General features: G+C 39.5%; 1 protein-coding gene across 1 annotated transcript in view; it reads left to right on the top strand.

Annotated features, from left to right (window-relative positions):
- Positions 1-24038, top strand: part of CCDC141 (coiled-coil domain containing 141) — a 230638-nt gene that overhangs the window by 119104 nt on the left and 87496 nt on the right. The window contains exon 7 of the mRNA XM_005675907.3: positions 16164-16358. Within this exon, the coding sequence (XP_005675964.2) occupies positions 16164-16358 (195 nt within the window). The remainder of the gene's footprint in view (positions 1-16163; positions 16359-24038) is intronic.

Genomic DNA, 24038 nt, shown 5'->3' with positions numbered 1-24038 from the left:
AGCTCATTAAGTTTAAATGCTTGGAAACTTTTTTTTTTTGGTTATGACTTTTATAAATATTCTTCCTATATGTTCCTTTTTTTTTCTTTTTCTTCTCCTCCTTCTCCTTGTCCTCCTCCTTCTTGTCTTTTGTCAGCCCTTAAATAAAAATTTCCGCAAAGCATGGCTTCATAAAGTTACTATTCTAACTCAAGGTAATATTACTATCATGGTAATAATAGTGAAGTTAAATCTATTTGAGGTGGATGCCTGAAGAGCCATGTTATTATGTCTTAATATGTTGTTGTTTAGTTGCTCAGTCGTGTCCGACTCTTTTGCAACCACGTGGACTATAAGCCCACCTGGCTCCTCTGTCCATGGGATTTCCCAGGCAAGAATGCTGGATTGGGTTACCATTTCCTTCTCCAGGGGGTCTTCTTACCCAGGGATTGAACCTGCGTCTCCTGCATTGGCAGGCAGATTCTTTACTACTGGAGCTATCAGGGAAGCATGTCTTAATACAGTCACACCTTAAATCATTATAATCTTTCTGTGCTAATTTAGCATCCATTTGGTGACATTCAGTTCAGTGACCTTAGATTTCTGTGACATTCTTTTACTCCAAAGGCTTTCACTTCAACTTTCCACTCCTGTGGCCACACTTGTTTTTATGGCATTGCCCAAAGTGCTCTCCAGAGAAGGCAGTGGCACCCCACTCCAGTACTCTTGCCTGGAAAATCCCATGGATGGAGGAGCCTGGTAGACTGCGGTCCATGGGGTCGCTAAGAGTTGGACACAACTGAGCGACTTCACTTTCACTTTTCACTGTCATGCATTGGAGAAGGAAATGGCAACCCACTCCAGTGTTCTTGCCTGGAGAGTCCCAGGGACGGGGGAGCCTGGTGGGCTGCCGTCTATGGGGTCGCACAGAGTCGGACACGACTGAAGCGACTTAGCAGCAGCAGCAGCAGCAGCAGCAGCAGCAGCAAAGTGCTCTCATCCTACTCTGCTTCCCTTTCACCATTTTTTTTTTGGCTTCCCTCTCTATACTATTCAGCATGGAAAAAGGCTATTTGTAAGTAAATTCAGTCACCCATTTTCTCTTCTTTTCAAAGAAGAATCATCCATCTTCCTGCTTCTCAAAGAAGATGAAACAGTTAGTACACTTTTTCTGGATTAGATCTATTTAAAAAGTAAATGATCTATTATCATTCAGCCTTATAAATTCTCTTCTTTGAAAGTGGGAAAGTGAAAGTTAGTCACCCAGTCGTATTTGACTCTTTGATACCTGCTGGACTGTAGTCTGCCAGGCTCCTCTGTCCATGGAATTTTCCAGGCAAGCATACTGGAGTGGGTAGCCATTCCCTTCTCCAGGGGATCTTCCTGACCCAGGGATCAATCCCAGGTCTCCCGCATTGCAGGCAGTTTCTTTACCATCTGAGCCACCAGGAAAGCACTTTATTGGCTGTTAATTCCCTGCTTTGTCCCCATAACAACCAGTTTGAATCTTTCAGTCTCTTAAAATTCTCATCCAGCCTTTACATAACTTCACAGTCACTTAGTTATAAAAAGTGAAACCTCTTGACTCTTTCCTTCCCTGTTCTTTTTGTCTCTTATTCCACTTCTCTTCTCCAAATGTATTTCCCATTCCTCTCTTTTCCAAATTTAAGCCTTTATCCATTCTTCTAAACCCACCTTCCTCACCTCTTAATTTTGTATATCTCTTTATTCTTAATACCTCATATTTAGTCACCCCTTCTCTTCTTTCAATTACATTTTAGTCTCTCACAAAATATAAAACAAGCATTGCTGCTCAACCTTTATGACACCATTCCACCTTTTTGTGACTATTCTGATAGGTTGCATCAGGTCCACCAATATTTACACATTGAAGTCCTAACCCCTGGTATCTCAGAGTGTGATTTCATTTGGAAATAGAGTTATTGCCTATGTAATTGGTTAAGATGAGATTATTAGAGTGGGCCCTAATTCAATATGATTTATCAAAAGGGGAAATTTGAACACAGAGGCAGACATACATAGAGAGAAGATGATATGAAAGGACAAAAGGAGAAGATAGCCATCTACATTGCCAAGAGAGATGCCTGAAATAGATTATATGCTCACAGCCCTGAGAAGGAACCAATACTGTTGACACCTTGATTTCAGACTTCTAACAAAGGTCCGTCTGGTGAGGGCTATGTTTTTTCCAGTGGTCATGTATGGATGTGAGAGTTGGTCTATAACGAAAGCTGAGCACCGAAGAATTGATGCTTTTGAACTGTGGTGTTGGAGAAGACACTTGAGAGTCCCTTGGACTGCAAGGAGATCCAACCAGTCCATCCAAAAGGAAATCAGTCCTGGGTGTTCATTGGAAGGACTGATGTTGAAGCTGAAACTCCAATACTTTGGCCACCTGATGCGAAGAGCTGACTCATTTGAAAAGACCCTGATGCTGGGAAAGATTGAGAGCAGGAGGAAAAGGAGATGATAGAGGATGAGATGGCTGCATGGCATCACCGACTCAATGGACATGGGTTTGGGTGGACTCTGGGAGTTGGTGATGGACAGGGAGGCCTGGTGTGCTGCGGTTCATGGGGTCGCAAAGAGTCAGACACGACTGAGCAACTGAACTGAACTGAACTGAACCTCCAGAGCTGTGAAAGTATAAGTTTCTGTTGTTCAATTCACTGAGTTTTTTGTACACATGTCCTTTAGTATCCATGGAGGACTGGTTCTTCCAAGATACCCCTGCAGATATCAAAATCTATGGATGCCCGATTCTCTCAATCAGCCCTCCATATCCATGGATACTACATCCACAGAGTCAAGCCACCACAGATCATAAACATAGTAATATGTGTACTGAAAAAAAAATCTGTATATAAGCAGATCCTTGAAGCTCAAACCCATCCTGCTCAAAGGTCAACTGTACTCTGTTACACGAACCCTAGAAAATGAATACAACTGCTTCATCTTCTGCTTCCCTTGACCTCCCCACCCATTAATCCTTTACATGCATTAGGAAAAGCTGTTCTTTCTCAAGTAACAGATGGCTTGAAGCACTCTGTGCCCTTGGTGCCTGAGACACCACCTTCTCTGGTTCTCCCATCTGTCTGGGGGCTCCTTCTAAACCTTTTTCAATGCCATCTCTTCTTCCACTCTCTCTTTACATATAATGCTTAAAATTTGGCTCTTTTTGTATTTCATATTTTGCTTGTATGAAGTTATCCAGTCCCACATTGATAATATAGGTTTTATCTTAATTATTTCTGGACCTTTTAAAAGATCTCCAACTCTTATGCCTTTTTTCAATTCCAGTCTTCTTTTTAGACGTTCATGTGGAACTCAGTTTTATTGAGATATAACTGACACAGAATTGTAAAATACTTACAGTGTTTATCATAATGATTTCTTATACGAACGTAACATTGTGAAAGGATTCCCCCATCTAGTTAATGAACACATCCATCACCTCAGATATTTATCGTTGTGTGTATGTAAATTTTAATTATATAGTTTAATGAACTCTTAGCAAATTTCAGTTGTATAGTACAGTGTTAACTGTAGTCACCATATTTTACATTAGAGTCTCAGAACTTATTCATCTTTTAGATGGAAGTTTGTTCTCTCTTACCATTGTCTCCTTATTTCCTCCTCCCCAGCCCCTGGTGATCACTTTTCTACTCTATTTCTATGAGTTTGATGTTTTTAGACTCCATATCTAAATGATAAAGAGACTTAAAGTTTTTTTTTATTCTTATATGAATAATATGAGAACATGTGTCTAATAACAAAATAAATAATCCTTTTAGATTTGAGTTTTTCTCAGAGCCTGTTTATAATTCCATAAAATATTCACAGTTTACATCCAATACCTCTGGGGGGTAAACAAGGTTCTGGGAAAAGAAAGTTCTATTTGTTCTAAAACTAAATTGCTTTCTTTCATTAATCCATTCACTCATTCACCCATGTGTTCATGCGTCCATGTGTTCAGTGCCTGTCATGACATTTGGGCTTCCTCATCGCTCGCTTGGTGAAGAGTCTGCCTGTAATGCAGGAGACCAGGGTTCGATTCCTGGGTCAGGAGGATTCCTCTGGAGAGGGAAATGGCAATCCACTCCAGTATTCTTGCCTGGAGAATCTCATGCTCAGAGGAGCCTGGTGGGCCACAGTCCATGGGGTCGCAAGAGTTGGACACGACTTAGCGGCTAAACCACCACGTTCAGTAAGTAACTGGGAACCCAGACTGAGAAAGACTTAGAGGAAAAACTCACAAGGGGACTTTTAGGGAATAATCAGAAAGGGTTAGGCACCTCTCACCCTGGATGAATTATCTGCAAAGTAAACGGAAACAGTAAAAGGGAAATTGGCATGAACATTGTTTGATCGCAAAAAGTCCTATTGTTTGTTATCTGTCACTATGCAGTACTCTTGAAAACTGAATAGGCTGTATCCGTCAAGGGTTTCGCACCTTCTTTGTGCCGTTTCTGCTGTCTGGGGTTGAGGTACGGCATCACTTAACCTTTATGGTAGCTGATTTTTGCACTCATTTTGCTTCTGCATTCCGAGAACAAGAAGAGCCACTGGTTGTGTATGTTACACACACATCTGCACATTTTAAAATGTATTTGAAGCTTCTAAGTATTTAGCTTCTTGTTGCTTTTTTAGGTTTGGGATCTTATTTTGCTTATAGGCAACTTGCTATCTCTGTTTTCTCAGTCCTTTTGAATAGACTGTTCTGGTCTAAGAGGCTTAGGATATATTTGGGAGAAATCTATGAGAGTATTTGCTAATGGGATGTGAGTTTGTGTGCGTGTATATCCATGCGCACATGTGTACATGTGTGTCTAAAGGTCAGTGGTGAGTACTGACTTCAGGAGCTTAAGCACATTCTTTCCAGAGAGACAAGGAAAAAATTCACAAACTGAATTGTTCTTTCTAATCTATATGTGATTAGAGATCTAAATTCACAAACTGAATTTTTCTTCTTCACACTCAAAAATGTCTTCTGTCTAGCTTTGTACATTGCAGTTAAGAGCAATTCAGTCCTTTCAGTCACTCAGGTCAAAAGAGTCTTGTTTCTTCCTCTCACTCACAGGAAATCACCTGGGTCATGTCATCCCAGCAGATCTAGAATAGCCTATCATTTCTCATGGTCTCCACTGTAGTCCTGGGGAATGACCCACCTCCATCTTTGCCTGGCTAATTGTAGTAGCTTCCTCAGGAATCACTGTGCATGCCTCCTTGCACCCCTCCACCCACAAAGTATTCTCAAATGACAGCCCTGTGCTTTGATTTCATTTTTAATTAAATCAGATCCTAAGCACCAAGCCTTCCAACAGCTTCAACTTTTCTCAGAATAAAAGATTTCAGTGTTTACAAGCCCCTGCCTGTGGATCCCCCCACTCAGCACCCACCGTGCTTCTCTTCCTGCTTTCTCCATGGGGTGCTCAGCTCTATCACCCTGCCTCCTTGCTGTTTCTCCAACCCAGCAGGAAGACTCACACCTGAAAGCCTCCAGCTGTGCCCTCCACCTGGAAAATTGTTTCTCCAGAGACTCTCCAGGCTCATCCCCTCACTTCCTGCCTGTCTTTGCTCAATCTCACTACTTGAAAAGGCCCACCCTGACCACCGTATTTAACACTGCACACAGCTCCCGCTCTTCATAGCACCTGTCAGTCCCCTAACCTGCTCTATGTGACTTTATTCCACAGTGTGATCATCTTCAGACTAACTAGAAAGGCACGATTTATCAAGTTGTTTGGTTATAGACAAAATAAAACACATGTTACACCACCACCGTCACAAACATTGGAGCTCCCCTCTTACCCCACTACTTAATTCACTGTCCTGGATGAAATATTTAGAAGAATTCTTGCCATACAAGAATACATATTTGAACAAATGACTGCCTCGTAATTTTTATTGCTTTTATAAATGGGGTCTTTATTAGAAAAGATAATTGTCTATTGTTGCTGTATAGGAATGCAATTGGTTTTCTTATATTGATCTTGTTCATAGCAACTAAGAGCCATTGTTCTTTCTAATCTATATGTGATGTTCCTTGTGGGTAAAATGTATGGATTCCCCCTTCCCAACTTAATCCATCTGATTTAGGAATATCTTCATAAGAAGCGAATATCAAAACCTAATAATTCTCCCCGTAGTTGAATTGTATGTTGAGATCCTGAAGATATCTCCAACAGATTCCCTAGAAAATTAAAAAGTAAGTCTTTTGAAGACATTAATATAAACTGAGATCACCTCATCGGCCAGTGGCACACTCTGATTGTAGGCAAATTGTGTTAGATGAAAACAATTTGGCCAGCTAGACTTTATTAATTTTGATTTTAAAAATGGAAATATCAATACTCCCCAATCTAGCTCTGCTCCTTACTTAATCAACTTGAAGAAAATGTGATTAAGAGGAACAAAACTCTAAGAAAAACAAGGACAAGACACTAAAGAAAAAATAATGATTCTCAGACAACACAAATCTTGGGACAATTTCTTCCCGACTTCCCATGTAATTAAATTTTTATCTAAAAACTGTGTTGAACCAAGGAAGAAGAAATAAATGTCTTTCTGCTCCAAATGTTATTTTGAAGATTTTGCTTATGAGTGTAATTTGTTTTGATTTTATTTTATTTAAGAAAATTCATTCTGCCGCACATCCTTTTGCTTCAGTCTTAGCAACAAGCACCCTGATCTGTGTAGCTGAACCACAGGCTCCACTTGGTGGCCAAGCACTGAACAGAATAAAGGAAACAAGAAACTTCCAAGCAGTGTTTTTGTTTTGTTGTTTTTTCCTTGCATCTTTTGAAATATTTGAATGGACTGAGCAAAAAGAAAGCAGGAACTATTATTCAAAGATGACTTTGATGACATCTGCTATTTCTGCTGTAGACTGTCAGTCCTAATCCTGGTAAGGTAATTATGGAAAATATAGCTAAAAACCCAAAATTTAATAAGACCTGAAATCCAGGAATTTGAAGCACAGCCAATTCACCATTGAATCCATTGAATCCATAGATGATTCACTAGAGAAGCACAAACATGTATGAAATGGTGGCGGCTGTTTTTGCACAGCAGGGAAGTAAGGCTCAGGAAAGCAAAATGCTCTGCTGGAGACCACTTCCAAAGTTTGGAATAAAAAGTGTATTTTCATTTCTCCTCTCTTACCTGCAGTCTCTCCTTGAATCAATAGCTATGATTTCTGCCTTACGGCTGGGAGGTGAAACACCGTACTTCTTTTTATCTCTAGGTGATACACAAAATCACAGCTTTCCCCTGTTTGCAATCTGTCTGTGTCTTTGCTGAAATGTACCACAGTGAGGGCAGAGTTCACATGGTCTGTGGACACTGAACTCAGTGCTCATCCAATAGGCCAGCTACAGATGCCCAGGAAAGGGGCATGAGAAGAAACTGTGACCCTGTTTGCAATCCAGCTCAGCACGATCGGAGACTTTCAGCTTTTCAAGGGCTCACTGCCACTCTCCAAAAACATAAACGTTTCTTCTGAAAAAATTTCCTGCTCAAAACAGACTTTCAAATATTCTCTGATTAAAATTGCCAGGTTTATTTTGTTTGTACCATCTGTTAATGCAATCATGTAAAATTCTGTGATTTGATGTCAGTCGACGCTGAACCAAATGGGACTGTAGACTTAGAGACTGAATGAGAAATGAGCTGTATCTAATGAGATGTCCTTCGAGGTGCCCCTGCTGCGGGAGCTATGCATGAGCTGGACACATGCTTCTGCCAGACGTGTGTGATGTGTTCCAGTTGTCTCCCCAACTGATAGTTTCTTAGTCGTTTACGGATATGCTCCCTGTTGTTTCTTGTCCCTCTTCTCCCACTCAAAAGTTACATTCTGAAGCCAAATTTATGAAAATAATTTACCACTTGGTGCTGGGTCATTTAAACTCACCCCATCCACTTCATCAGGGAAGCTTTCATGTGAATAATAGCTTCCTAAACATATTGTGAGTATATTGTTTCTGTTCCATTGGAGTGGCTAATATTTTACTTTTAAAATTGGCTGGATAGTTTTTATACAAATCCATAATTTTATGTGAAAAGCTAACCTGGGACTGTTAAAAGAGGGCAGGGGGAGAAGAAATCATTTTTGCTTTCTTGTCTATCAGCACTAATCCTCTTAAAAGTACCCTTTCAATCAAGAAATCCAGGAGAAGCTCAATTTCCTCAGCAAATGGAATACTGAAAGGTACAGTTTAAAAGGGTTACTACTGTGAGTGAAAAAGGAAAATAATGGAGTGACCTGTGGAGACACCCTGAACCCAGGAACACACAGTGCCACACAGATATGCACGTCCATCTGTCAAACTGAAAAGCCAAGGAAATGGCAGGCTTTGACTTTCTGCTGGCGGGGACAAGTCCTAGAAATATTTTATTGCAAAGTGACTGAAACCCAGTCAGAAGTTTAACACTTGTCAGGCAGGCAGCACTGGCTTAGAGAAAACAGACAACAGTATTCTCCACTGGGCTCCTCCAGCCTAAACAAACAGGGATAACTACGTTTTAAAGTAGTGTGATGGATTCAGATGACTAAGGAAAGTTTTGTCTTGGAAAAAAAAAAAAAAGAAAAGTGGCTGGGGAAATACATTATCAGAATGGTATGGAAGTACATAAGAAACTGCCTATAGATTTCCCAAAGAAAACAGAACCAATTTTCTGAGAAGATTGAATAGAAATATTGAGTGAACCTGGCTTCATTTACTGCTATAGAGTTCATGTGAAAAGGTAATTAAGAAGACAGGGGACAGAGAATAAGAAAAGATAGAAGGCACAAAATGGTCCTTTGCAGTTTCCTTGGAAGGTCAGAGCCACACATTATGAGGCACAAAGTTAAAGTGGGTTTGCAAAGACTTGGCTCTGCTCCAGAAGTCTCTCTTTAATGTTGTTTGCAAAATTTATACCAAAGGCAGATTTATGAACTCTGTTAGAGAACAGGTATTTCTCTTCTTATTCATAGAGAAGAGCTTTATTATTTTGGTTCAGTTGCTAAGCAAAATCTAGCTTGAGTTTGACTGTAAATTCTCAGTTATATATTTATTTATTGAGAAATAATAAGCCTTCTGATTGCAAATCAGAAGATCCCCGGGTCATATAAGGGCTGTTATCAGTTTCAAGGCCTTATCCAGACCTTATGGAGGTTTCATCTCTGAAATTCTACGTTAATGTATTTAATCTTTTTGTAGTGTCAAAAGCACTGTTTGTCACCTCTCTGCAGAGCTAAAGCCTGGTTACTGATTGAGAAAGAAGGTTCTAGAGTCAAGCTAGCTGAATTTAAGTCCTGGCTCTTTCGTTTACTGGGCTTCCCTTGTGGCTCAGCTGGTGAACAGTCCGCCTGCAATGCAGGAGACCTGGGTTCAATTCCTGGGTTGGGAAGATCCCCTGGAGAAGGGAAAGCCTACCCACTCCAGTATTCTGGCCTGGAGAATTCCAAGGACTATATAGTCCATGGGGTCATAAAAAGTCAGACATGACTGAGAGACTTTCTTTCACTTACTTGTCTTGACCTCGGGCAAGTTCTTAATCCTTCTGAGCCTCAGTAACTCCATCTGTAAAATGGTGGTAATAACAGTTTCTACCTTGTTGGGGTATGGCAGAGATTACACAGATACAGCATGTAGAGCATTGAGCACAGTATTAGCATAGAGCCAGAAGAATCAAGCCTACTCTCTCGCAGACAGTTAAGATACCAACCCCAGGCTGAGCATGTAATGGATATAACCTATCTCTCCATATCCTAACCTCCTCTCCACTTTCCTTCCCTCTTGTTCTCTGCACCTCCATCAGCTTCTCCATATTCATTAAGTGGTCCTTCTCTAATGAGAACAGAAGATTTTGGTCAATGACAATTTTTTGAAAGAATTATGTCTTCATATATTAAGAATTTCTTACTTGAGTTCATTGAGGATGAATGTCCCATAGATCTTAACATACAGAAAATGAAAGAATGGGTCCAAAGATAGGAAATGGGATTATTTAGTAGCAGGAGGAATTAGGACAAAACAAAAAAAGGAAACAAAGATTTATGGAAGCAAGTGAACCCAAAGCTGGTTCATCTGCTTTCAGCCACAACTACAGTCTTTCTCAACATTGTTCCAACTGGAGCATAGACCACTGAAAGTGTTTCACACCACATTTTACTCTAGGACCTTCAATGCATGTTCAGTTCAGTTCAATTGCTCAGTCGTGTCCGAGTGTTTGCAACCCTATGGATTGTAGTACACCAACAACATCACCCTGTCCATCACCAACTCCAAGAGCATACTCAAACTCGTGTCCATTGAGTTAGTGATGCCATCCAACCATCTCATCCTCTGTCATCCCCTTCTTCTCCCACCCAGAATCCTTCTCAGCATCAGGGTCTTTTCCAGTGAGTCAGTTCTTTACATCAGGTGGCCAAAGTATTGGAGCTTCAGCGTCAGTCCTTCCAATGAATATTCAGGACTGATTTCCTCTAAGATGGACTAGTTGGATCTCCTTGCCATCCAAGGGACTCTCAAGAGTCTTCTCCAACACTACAGTTCAAAAGCATCAATTCTTCAGTGCTCAGCTTTCTTTATGGCCCAACTCTCACATCCATACATGACTACTGGAAAAACCATGGCTTTGACTAGATGGACCTTTGTGGAAAAGTAATGTCTCTGTTTTTTAATATACTCTCTAATTTAGTCATAACTTTTCTTCTAAGGAGCAAACATCTTTAAATTTCATAGCCGCAGTCAACATCTGCAGTGATTTTGAAGCCCCCCAAAATAAAGTCTGTCACTGTTTCCATTGTTTCCCTATCTATTTGCCATGAAGTGATGGAACCAGATGCCATGATCTTAGTTTTCTGAATGTTGAATTTTAAGCCAACTTTACACTCTTCTCTTTCACTTTCATCTAAAGGCTCTTTAGTTCTTCTTCACTTTCTGCCATAAGGGTGGTGTCATCTGAGGTTATTGATATTTCTCCCGGCAATCTTGACTCCAGCTTATGCTTCTTCCAGTCGAGGATTTTTCATGATGTACTCCGCTCCTGCTGCTGCTGCTGCTGCTGCCATTTCCTTCTCCAGTGCATGAAAGTGAAAAATGATAAGTTACATAAGCAGGGTGACAATATACAGCCTTGATGTACTTCTTTCCTAATTTGGAGCCAGTCTGTTGTTCCATGTCCAGTTCTAACTGTTGCTTCCTGACCTGCATACAGATTTCTCAGGAGGCAGGTCAGATCATCTAGTATCCCACATCTCTAAGAATTTTCCACAGTTTGTTGTGATCCACACAAAGACTTTGGCATAGTCAATAAAGCAGAAGTAGATGTTTTTCTGGAACTCTCTTGCTTTTTTGATAATCTAACAGATGTTGGCAGTTTGATTTCTGGTTCCTCTGCCTTTTCTAAATCCAGCTTGAACATCTGGAAGTTCATGGTTCACATGTTGAAGCCTGGATTGGAGAATTTTGAGCATTACTTTGCTAGTGTGTGAGATGAGTGCAATTGTGTGGCAGTTTGAGCATTCTTTGGCTTGCCTTTCTTAGGGATTGGAATGAAAACTGACCTTTTCCAGTCTTGTGGCCACTGCTGAGTTTTCCAAATTTGCTAGCATATTGAGTGCAGCACTTTCACAGCATCATCTTTTAGGATTTGAAATAGCTAAACTGGAATTTCATCACCTCCACTAGCTTTATTTGTAGTGATGCTTTCTAAGGCCCACTTGACTTCACATTCTAGAATGTTTGACTCTAGGTGAGTGATCACACCATCGTGATTATCTGGGTCATGAAGATCTTTTTTGTACAGTTCTTCTGTGTATTCTTGCCACTTATTATCTTCTGCTTCTGTTAGGTCCATACCATTTTGGTCCTTTATTGAGCCAATCTTTGCATGAAATGTTCCCTTGGTATCCCTAATTTTCTTGAAGAGATCTCTAGTCTTTCCCATTCTGTTCTTTTCCTCTATTTCTTTGCATTGATCACCGAGGAAGGCTTTTTTTTTTCTCTCCTTGCTATTCTTTGAAACTCTAAATTCAAATGGGTATATCTTTCCTTTTCTCCTTTGCTTTTCACTTCTCTTCTTTTCACAGCTATTTGTAAGGCCTCCTCAGACAGCCATTTTGCTATTTTGCATTTCTTTCTCTTGGGGATGGTCTTGATCCCTGTCTCCTGTAGAATGTCACAAACCTCTGTCCATAGCTCTCCAGGCACTGTCTATCAGATCTAATTCCTTGTATCTATTTGTCACTTCCACTGTATAATCGCTTCCCTTGTAGTTCAGTTGATAAAGAATCTGCCTGCAGCGCAGGAGACCTGGGTTTGATCCCTGGGTTAGGAAGATCCCCTGGAGAAGGAAATGGCAACACACTCCAGCATTCTTGCCTGGAAAATCCCAAGGACAGAGGAGCCTGGAGGGCTGAAGTCCGTGGGGTCGCAAAGAGTTGGGCAAGACTGAGTGACTAACCCTTACTGTATAATTGTAAGGGATTTGATTTAGGTCATACCTGAATGGTCTAGTGGTTTTCCCTACTTTCTTCAATTTAAGTCTGAATTTGAAATAAGGAATTCATGATCTGAGCCACAGTCAGCTCCCAGTCTTGTTTTTACTGACTGTATAGAGCTTCTCCCTCTTTGGCTGCAAAGAATATAATCAATCTGATCTCTGTGTTGACCATCTGGTGATGTCCATGTGCAGAGTCTTTTCTTGTGTCAGTAGAAGAGGGTGTTTGCTATGACCAGTGTGTTCTCTTGGCAAAACTCTATTAGCCTTTGCCCTGCTTCATTCTGTACTCCAAAGCCAAATTTGCCTGTTACTCCAAGTGTTTCTTGAATTCCTACTTTGCATTCCAGTCCCCTATAATGAAAAGGACATCTTTTGTGGGTGTTAGTTCTAGAAGGTCTTGTAGGTCTTCATAGAACCGTTCAACTTCAGCTTCTTCATCATTACTGGTCAGGGCATAGACTTGGATTATTGTGATAGTGAAGGGTTTGCCTTGGAAGCGAACAGAGATCATTTTGTTGTCTTTGAGATTGCATCCAAGTACTGCATTTCAGACGCTTTTGTTGATTGTGATGACTACTCCATTTCTTGTAAGGGAATCTTGCCCACAGTAGTAGATATAATGGTCATCTGAGTTAAATTCACCCACTGCAGTCCATTTTAGTTCTCTGACTCCTAAAATGTCAGTGTTCACTCTTGCCATCTCCTCTTTGACCACTTCCAATTTGCCTTGATTCATGGACCTAACATTCCAGGTTCCTATGCAATATTGCTCTTTACAGCATTGGATTTTACTTCCATCACCAGTCCTATCCACAGCTGGGTTTTGTTTTTGCTTTGACTCTGCCTTTACCTTTTGTTTGAAGTTATTTCTCCACTGATCTCCAGTAGCATATTGGGTACCTACCGACCTGGGGAGTTCATCTTTCAGTGTCCTATCTTTTTGCCTCTTCATTATTGTTCATGGGGTTCTCAAGGCAAGACCACTGAAGTGGTTAGCCATTCCCTTCTCCAGTCGACCACGTTTTGTTAGAACTCTCCACCATGGCCCATCCATCTTGGGTGGCCCTACACGGCATGGCTCATAGTTTCATTGAGTTAGACAAGGCTGTGGTCATGTGATCAGATTGGTTAGTTCTCTATGATTGTGGTTCTCATTTTGGCTGCCCTCTGATGGAGAAGGATAAGAGACTTATGGAAGCTTCCTGATGGGAGAGACTGACTGAGGGGGAACCTGGGTCTTGTTCTGATGGGCAGGGCCATGTTCAGTAAATCTTTAATCCAATTTCCTGTTGATGGGCAATGCAAGTTAACATTGTAAAAGTACCAAGAAGTATTACAGTAAAGAAACCTGCTTTGTTTACCTCATGTTATTGACCAGTACACAGCACTGACCAATAACATTTGAAGAAAGCCTCTACTATTGTTATTTTGGAACTAGGAAACAGGAATTCCCATCAATAATGAAAAATTTTAGGGCATTAATGAACCATGGTAAAATTGATGCACAGAAAAGTGGGACTAGTATTTAGTGAGTGCCTATTATGTGTTCAGAAATCATGCTAACTGCTTTAAGAATATTTGCTTTTCCCAATAAGGTTAAGATAATTGTTTTTAAGTGGTAGGGATATTTACAGTGCTTTACAAAATAATGTCATGGCACATATTAGCAGTCCTTAAGTGGGGACAAATAGCTTTTAAAAGAAGAAGAGTTTTGAGAACTCATGTAGCCCATCTTCATGCCTACGAGTGGTCCTTTTGTACTCACTGAGAAATTTGGAGATTCTGAAGTCTCCTTACTCTCAATTCCCTGGAATGTATCATTGTATGCAGACCTATGAATAGTCCTAGTTCTGCCACTTATTGGATACATAACCTTGAATAACATACTCCTTTGAGCCTGTTTAAATACTAGGAAAATAATAGCATGTAACCTAAGTTTGTGAGGGTTATTATTACAAACCATAGCTTATAATTGTTAGTCAAAAAATTGCCATTCTGTTAATTTGCAGTACTTATTCTTGCATCCATTGATCAAAATATTTTTCTCTTGCATTGTTATTAGAAAGGTTATATGGAGTCCATAAAATAATATGCACAATTTCCATTTTGAACTTCTACCAACTGTGATTTGAAATACTACAATTTTGTGTATGTATATTTGTGTGTTTGTAGAACCAGCATATATTTAATAATGTAAGTGTATGTAAAATTACATAAAACAGCACTTTATGTATTGTTAAAGGAAAGAACTACATTTTAATCTTTCTTTATATTCCTAGCATGGTCCCAGGTACACAGTATTTAGCTGTCACGTGAAATGAATGAAAATAATAATGGTAAATTGCACTGAAATTATGTTTTATACAATATAATGTAACAAGTGTAATTTATTAACAGGGCATTTTGCACTGTGGAGCTAGCCAGGCTAGAGCCAGACTGTAGTGTATAAAATTCAGTGCTAATTTTTGATGCCTTAGCAAACAGCCTATGCTTACAGCTCAGTCTCAGCTGACATGGGTACCAGAAAATTCACTGACGAGACTCCTATGTTGGAGATAAGCATTATTCTACGCAACTAGATACGGCTTCAGTTCTTTTGCAAGAAATTCGAATCCCCTTCTAATAGATTGAATGCTAATATTTTGGTGTACTTCGACTCCTTATTTTCTTTCTTCTCTGTTTACTGTTTTAACCTTTAGTGTTTTTCACCCTCACGCAGTAGAAAGTAGAAAACTGCCTCTTTTCGCTTTTTGAAATGTTTATAAATCATTGATCATGAAACACTGAGAGGTGAAGCCAGGGTCGAGAAGGAGAGAGTACTGCACAATAACAGCTATTAACTTTGTGGAAAAGAACCGATCTTGATTTCAGTTCTAAGTGTAGGCAGATGCACAAACAATAGCTATAAATTATGAGATTTCCCTTCCTTTCTTGTGCATATTTGCCTACATTGCCAAGGAGACTGAATTGTGGGAGAGAGAGGTGCTTAAACTACTTAAGTGAATAAAAGGTAAAAATGAGTTAGAGATTGAACAATGCCGGTATACCAAAAAATGACCATATTTGGGGTATAATTTCAGATAGTGTTAAGGGAAATGGCAGGTGACCTGAATTCAGCACAACTAGACCCTCCATCACGGAGAAGGCGATGGCACCCCAGTCCAGTACTCTCGCCTGAAAAATCCCATGGGCGGAGGAGCCTGGTAGGCTGCAGTCCATGGGGTCGCTAAGAGTTGGACATGCCTGAGCGACTTCACTTTCACTTTTCACTTTCATGCATTGGAAAAGGAAATGGCAACCTACTCCAGTGTTCTTGCCTGGAGAATCCCAGGGACATGGGAGCCTGGTGGGCTACCATCTATGCGGTCGCAGAGTCGGACACGACTGATGCGACTTAGCAGCAGCAGCAGCAGACCCTCAATCACTCACATATCTCAATTGACCTGCCCCTTTCTGCTATCAACCCTCTTTTTTTTTCGCTTCTTTTCTGTGTCTCTTTTTAACCTACCATGTCATGGCACTCAAACCTAGAATGTAGCATTTACTGCTTTAGGATCTGAAAATAACGACAAGTGTCTTATACATTCAACACATCCCGCTGTCCTCTGGGCCTTACCCAAGATTGCCGTTTATTTTATGTGTGAAAGCAACTGAAGAGTGCTCTCTTGCAGGAATGGAATGCTGTGATCGAGACGCTGAAGAGTGAGGCGCTGGGGCTTCTCCTCTCCAAGGAGCATGTGCAGAGCGAACACCTGCAGCTCTCTAACCAGAAACTGAATCAGCTTCAAGAGGAGTTTGGTCAGCTCATGGAGGAAAGGAAAAGCTGGTTAAGAAAGGCAAATGAGTTTTTTAACAGCGCCAACAAGGTAAGTGTGAGGTGAAGTTGGTCGTTTTAGGTCATCAGAGCAAGCCAGTATGAGGCCTGTTGCGTCAGCAGGCTGGCGCACATCACAGAAGCCTCGGGTCCACATAGAGTTTCCGAGTTGACAGCAGCAAAAAAGGAGCTTTGAAAGTATATTCCCCTCCGTGACTAAAGCTAAGAGTCTCTGTGCTTTGACATGTAAAGAGTCACTTAAAAAGATCAGGGGGAATTTTATGTTCGCGCTTTCATTGGTCTGTTTGAAGTGGACGCCTGTGTGCCGACATGGCAGTGTTTCTCCTGGAGGAAGGGAATTATAAAATATATCAAGGGTAAAAAAAGAAAACCCTGAAACTTTTAACAAAAGAGTCTTCCCATTTTTAAAATCCTCCTTCGTTTCTTAGTGATGATACACAAATATTGCAGGCTTTTGGCATGCAGTCATAGAGTTCTGCTTGACTGCTCTGCCTTGGTTTGTCTTAGATTGGAGTATAGTTGATTTACAGTGCTGAGCTTCTTTCAGTTGTACGGCAAAGTGATTCAGTTATATATACATATATATCTTTTTTTTCAGATTCTTTTCCCTTAGAGGTTATTAAAAACTACTGAGTATAATTACCTATGCTTTACAGTAGGTCCTTCTTGGTTATCTGTTTTATATATAATAGCGTGTATATGTTAATCCCAAAGTCCTAATGTAGCCTCTCTTCCTTTGTAAATCAGCCAAAGGAAAATATTGTCTTAGATTCTTTCCAGGCCTTTTTGAGTGAAAGAAATACTGTTTCTCTTGTTTGAGTCTTTTAAAATTGGTTGTAGCTGGTGGCTCTGAGTGGTAACGTTCATGTCCTCATGTCACTTGAGTATCTGAGGATGGCAATATTTTTTGAAAAATTGTCTGCCTTTCTCAACTGAACATACACCTTTAAATTGCCTTATTGGAATTAATACCTTAAATTTCACTGTTGTTTTTAAAACTGGTCAATATGACAGGAAATGAATGGGGAACCCCCCAAAGCTAGATATATTGTGATTTAAGGGCATGACATCAACAATCTGAATACTATGTCCTGGTAGATACGAAAACTGTTACTTAAAGTGTTTTTACTAGTAAGAAACATGGAAAGCATGCATAGTAAAGTTCCAAAATAGAGGCACTAGGATTATGGTAGGGGCAACATGTTAAAGAAATATTTGTCAAATTATTTGTTGCTTTGGATTTCTTTAAGAGAAGAAACAGACATTTTCTGGAGCTGTTGAGCTAAGTAAATGATAAGTGCTGGTTTAGCTTCTTTTCAACAGTCCTATTTTGGAATAAGAGATTTTAAAATTTCTTATTCTACATATTATACTCTTATTCTACAAAATGAGTTGGTCATCTGCCAGTTAATTAATGCTGTTTCTAAGGAAAAGAATTATAGAACATTGGGCTATAGTGAAACGAAGTTTCAGCACAAGCCCAATACTTTATAGTCCTACAAAAAGCAGAGCTTCTCTCTGTCTCATTCTCACTCTCTTACCCTTGCCTTCTCTGCTCTCATTATCTGGTAACTCAACAGGGAAATTTTTCATCTTACCTTATTCCTGGATCTTGAATAAGAAGGAATGATATCTTTTGCAATAGTAATTTTTAAATAATTGAAGAATAGAGTGGTTACTTTCTCAAGCTTATACAGTAATTCAGGTCAAATCCTAACAAATCATATTTCTTAACCCCAAAGACCTGACTTCTAGATCCCATTTCATCATTTGAATGCCACACCATTCAAGTTATAATTAGTTCAATCGGGCCTTATCCATACTAAGTTTATCCATACTGTAGAATTCTCTATAGCCAAGTGGTACTTAGACACGTGTAGAATTCATTCTCCCTTTTCAAAGCATCAGGAAAATAATCTCCAACTCCAAATCTAAGGATTCAGTTTGAAAGATGATGGAAACTTTTACCTCAGCAAAAATAGAACCTAGAATTTAGAAAGTGGATGTTTAAATCATGATTCTTGAAATGAATTATTTACCATATTATTAATAAGCAATAAATGGTTAAATAATGCATGAGCTTCCCAGGTGGCACAGTGATAAATAATCCACCTGCCAATCCAGGAGGCAAAAGAGACATGGGTTCGATCCCTGCGTTGGGAAGATACCCTGGAATAGGAAACAGCAACCCACTCTGGTATTCTTGCTTGGAAAATCCCTGGACAGAGGAGCCTGGCTATAGGGTCACAAAGATTCGGACACCACTGAGCATAGGCACGTGCTAGGCCCCGGCTTCTAAAATGAAATAATATAGTGAGCAAATCCATTTAAATTAAAGAAAGAAACTCTTCTCAAGACTCGTAAATGATATTTTTCTTTCTGACTTATATTGTAGAGCCTCCAAATTTTATAAAACTCTTACTACTTTACCCTGTTTTGGGCATGGCACTCATAAATAACCCTGGTTAAAATAAAGCACTGGATTTAAGACATTATTATAATTTTTAAATCCCTTAAAATATTTTTTTCTAGTCTGGAAATTTTGTTTTCACTATTAAAGTTACATCTTCGTTTTATATCATCAATTTATCTCTGAAGCATTGAGCTTTCCTTCTGAAAATTCACTTCATTGTGCCTTGAGTGTGCCGGGGTTTTTTGATTGCGGTTGTCTACATCCTTAATGAAGCCATGCTGCCAACAGCCGGGAGGCGTCTGAGGCTTTTTACACAACTTTCTAGCTAACATGTTTACTTGCCGCAGTTCATGGATGCTCACAGAAGACTCGTGACTTCTGAATCAGTTTTGAAAGACTTTGCTACTCAAAGCCAAAGCAGTAACCAGCGTGTCAGAGGTCACACCAGTTCCCCAAATCCCAATTTCTCCTCCAGAGGCAATGCAGATGGGGCCCTCTGAATGAGGGCATCACTGCAGGGGAGAATCCTAAACCTGGGGAATTAGCTGTTTTGTAGCAAACAGTAAGCAACCCTGCTCTTTGTCTCAGGGAAGGACAGTTCCTCAATCCTGGAGGTTGCAAATCCAACACTGAGAATAGCCCAGGTAAAGAGGGGCCAGAGTCAGGCATTCCTGACCCACAGGAAGATGGACAGAAGCAGTGGGGATTTGCCCCACATATGCAAATCTGGATATTGGCACTGTGGGAAAAAAACAGGACATCAGGGCTTTAAGAAAAAAAAAAAGAAGAAACTTGGGCCTCCCTGGTGGCTGAGCTGGTAAAGAATCCAGCTGCAATGCGGGAGACCTGGGTTCAATCCCTGGGTTGGGAAGATCCCCTGGAGAAAGGAACAGCTACCCACTCTAGTATTCTGGCCTGGAGAATTCCATGGACTGTTTAGTCCTTGGGGTTGCAAAGAGTCAGACAGGACTGAGCAACTTTCACTTTCACTTTTCACTTTACCTCGAAAACCAGTTTCACGCTTGATAAGTGAAATCATTTTTTTAGCACTCAACCTCTTGTTCCAAGTTTGTTAAAGCTAAGCCAATATTCTTTAACTTCTGGGTCAACTACCAATGTGAAAAAATGTTAGTGCCATAGGTAGTATATCAATTAGTGAATGTGACAGCTTGAGTGTTTTTGTTCAGTAAAAAGCAAAATATATGATTTTTAAAATAACCTTTAACTTTTTTGAATTTTGTTAAAAAGGAATGAATGTCATAATCTCATCTGCAGGATGGACTATTCTTAGTAAGTTTTCCATGTCATATTTATTCTTTTTTCATCCAGGTTTTTATCATGTGTATCTGGTATATTGTGTTGCAATCATCAGGAAACCCCCTCTTTTCCTCTTCTTTCCTCCTCTTGTTATCTGTCCCTTTCTCTACCAATTCTATCCATATCTAAGGATGTTCTTATTTACTAGAGAAAAGTCACAGAATTTTTTAAAATTGAAGTTGCTAAATAGGTAGTGTGGCAAATTTATGAGAATGATTACTTATTTTCTTTAGGGATTCATTTATTTAAAAAATGTTAAAAAAAAATATTTATTGAGCTGCGACTGTGTGTCATGCACTGTTCTAAATGCTGGGAATATAGCAGAGAATAAAGCATGCAAAAAGTCTGTAAGCCAACGTAACTCCAGTTTGTGAAATTCGGTTAAGTATAATCACCACCTAATTGTCCACATTAGCAAGAGTGCCCCACTACCTTTACTCTGTAGCTTCAGGAGTGACATTGATTTCCTTTTCATCCTGCAAGGGGTCCATGATTACCCAAGGCTCCAGAGTGTTTCTTACCTAGAGAGTGTCTCTGGTCTCTGGTTTGAGGTGTGATGGTTTGTGCCTGGAAAGAGCAATAGGTGGCAATGTTGGCACACAGGCCCGTAGCAGTAGTGTTGCTACTGGTGGTTTTCTTTCTCTTTTTGAAAAATTATCCTTGTTGTTTAGTTGCTAAGTCATGCCAACTCGTTTGCAACCCAATCTATGGACGGTAGCTTATCAGGCTCCTCCCTCCATGGGATTTCCCAGGCAAGAATACTGGAGTAGGTTGCCATTCCCTTCTGCAGGGAATCTTCCCAACCCAGGGATCAAACCTGTATCTCCTGCATTGCAGGCAGATTCTACCACTGAGCCACTATTATAGTAATATTATGTTATTTTCAAGTATACAACACGGTGATTCAATCTTTTTGTAGATTCAGTTCAGTTCAGTTCAGTTCAGTCGCTCAGTCGTGTCTGACTCTTTGTGACCCCATGAATCGCAGCACGCCAGGCCTCCCTGTCCATCACCAACTCCCAGAGTTTACTCAAACTCATGTCCATCGAGTCGGTGATGCCATCCAACCATCCCATACTCTGTCGTCCCCTTCTCCTCCTGCCCCCAATCCCTCCCATCAGAGTATTTTCCAATGAGTCAACTCTTCACATGAGGTGGCATCAGAGTCTTTTCCAATGAGTCAGCTCTTCACATGAGGTGGCCAAAGTATTGGAGTTTTAGCTTTAGCATCAGTTCTTCCAATGAACATCCAGAACTGATCTCCTTTAGATTGTTTAGTCTATCTCCAATGGACTGGGTGGATCTCCTTGCAGTCCAAGGGACTCTGAAAAGTCTTCTCCAACACCACAGTTCAAAGGCATCAATTCTTTGGCGCTCAGCTTGTTTACAGTCCAACTCTCACATCCATACATGACCACTGGAAAAACCACAGCCTTGACTAGATGGACCTTTGTTGGCAAAGTAATGTCTCTGCTCTTGAATATGCTATCTAGGTTGGTTATAACTTTTCTTCCAAGGAGTAAGTGTCTTTTAATTTCACCATCTGCAGTGATTTTGGAGCCCCCCAAAATAAAGTCTGACACTGTTTCCACTGTTTCCCCATCTATTTCCCATGAAGTGATGGGACCAGATGCCATGATCTTAGTTTTCTGAATGTTTAGCTTTAAGCAAACTTTTTTCACTCTTCTCTTTTACTTGCATCAAGAGGCTTGTAGATTATACTATATTTAAACTCATTACAAAACATGACTTTATTTCCCTGTGCTATACAATATATCTTTGTTGCTTATCTGTTTTATACATGGTAGCTTGTATCTCTTAATCTCATATCCTGTCCTATCCATCCCCCTCTGTCTCTCCACTGGTAACCACTGGTTCTTTTTCTCTGTGTCTATGAGTGTGTTTCTGTTTTGTTGTATGCATTCCTTTGCTTAATATTTTAGATTTCACATATAAGTGATAATACAGTGTATTTATCTTTCACTGACTTATTTTACTAAGGATAGTACTCTCTGGGGCCACCCACATTGATGTAAGTGCAGAATTTCATTCTTTTTATGACTGAGTATATAATATGTATGTTTACACATGACATCTTGTTTCATTCAGCTGTTCATGGACATTTAGATTGCTTCTATATCTTGGCTATTGTAAATAATGCTGCTGTGAACATAGGGTTTTCAAAATAATGTTTTCATTTTCTTTGACTGTATACCCAGTGGGATTGCTAGATCAGATGACAGTTCTATTTTTAGTTGTTCTGAAGACTCTCCATACGGTTTTTCAAAGTGGTTGCACCAGTTTACTTTCCCACTGACAGTGCACAAGGGTTCCCTTTTCTCTACATCCTCCCCAATATTTCTTATTTGTGACCTTTTTGATGATGGCCATTCTAACAGGTGTGAGGTGATATCTCATTGTAGTTTTGATTTTCATTTCTCATGATTAGTGATGTTGAGCATCTTTCATGTGTCTGTTGGCCATCTGTATGCCTTCTTTGGGAAAAAATGTAGATTCAGATCTTTTGCCCATTTATTTTCAGTTTTTTACATTGACATATCAGCTGTTTACACATTTTATATATTAACCTCTTATCAATCGTATAATTCCTAAATATTTTCTCTCATTCAGTAAGTTTTCTTTTTATTTTGTCAATGGTCCCCTTTGCTGTGTAAAAGTTTTTAAGTTTAATTAGGTCCCAATTTATTTATTTTTGCTTTTGTTTCCTTTGTCTTAAGAGATCAATCCAAATATATATATATATGTATGTATGTATTGCTATGATTTATGTCAAAGAGTGTTCTGCCTGTGTTCTCTTCCAGGAATTTTAAAGTTTCAGGTGATACATTCAGGTCATCTTTAATCCATTTGGGGTTTATTTTTGTATATGGTATGAGGAAATGTTCTAATCTCATTCCTTTACATGTAGCTGTTTAGTTTTCCCAGCACTACTTGATGATGAGACTATCTTTTATCCACTGTATATTCTTATCTCCACTGTGGTAGATTAGTTGACCTTGGTGTGTGGGTTTATTTCTGGGCTCCCTGTTCTCTTCCATTGTTCTATTTATCTGTTTTTGCGCTAGTACCATGCTATTTTGATTATTGTAGCTTTGTAATATATAAAGTCAGGGAGCATGATATTACCAGCTTTATTCTTTTTTTTTTTCTTCTCAAGATTGCTTTGGCAATTCAGTGTCTTTGTGGTTTCATATACATTTTAGGATTATTTGTTCTAGTTTTACATTAAATCTGTAGATTACTTTGGGTAGTATGGATATTTTAATAATATTAATTCTTCCAACCTAAGAAGACATTATATCTTTCCATTTCTTTGTAGCATCTCCAGTTTCCCTCATCAATTTTTATAGTTTTCAGTCTTGTGTTTTATAGTCTTTCCCTCCTTGGTTAAGTTTATTCCTAAGTATTATATTTTATTCTTTTTGTTAGTTTTAAATAGGATTGTTTTCTTGCTTTCTCTTTCTTATAGTTCATCATTAATGTATAGAAAAGCAACAGATTTATGTGTATCAATTTTGTATCCTGAAATTTTACAAGTGCTACTGATGTTTTTCATAACCAGATTCAAATGGAGACTGAGTCATGTAGCTCAAGAACCAGAGGGACTCCGTTATCATTTTAGAATTATCTACTGCATTTGGTGAGGCTATTTGCTAAATTACTCAACAACAAATACAAGTATGGGTTGATTGTTGACATTGGATGATAGCTGGTTGGAGAAGAGTTTCTCTGGTTACCAGATGTTGCTAAGAGTTATAAGGACATGGCATGAAATATAAACATAACACTTATTATTATAATTCATCTTGATCTCTTCAAATTTTTACCTTTCATGATTACCTATCACGAAATAACATGCCAGATTATATTTCTGGCATGTTCACAAAAGAAGCTGTGGTTAATGTGTATTGATCACTCAAAATCTGTTAATCATTGTTAGGGAATGTGGTTTAAACCAGA

Source organism: Capra hircus, chromosome 2 (assembly GCF_001704415.2).
Source record: "Capra hircus breed San Clemente chromosome 2, ASM170441v1, whole genome shotgun sequence".
NCBI classification, from domain to species: Eukaryota; Metazoa; Chordata; class Mammalia; order Artiodactyla; family Bovidae; genus Capra; species Capra hircus.
The sequence above is the reverse complement of the archived record's forward strand: the minus strand, read 5'-3'. Positions and strand labels throughout refer to the sequence as shown.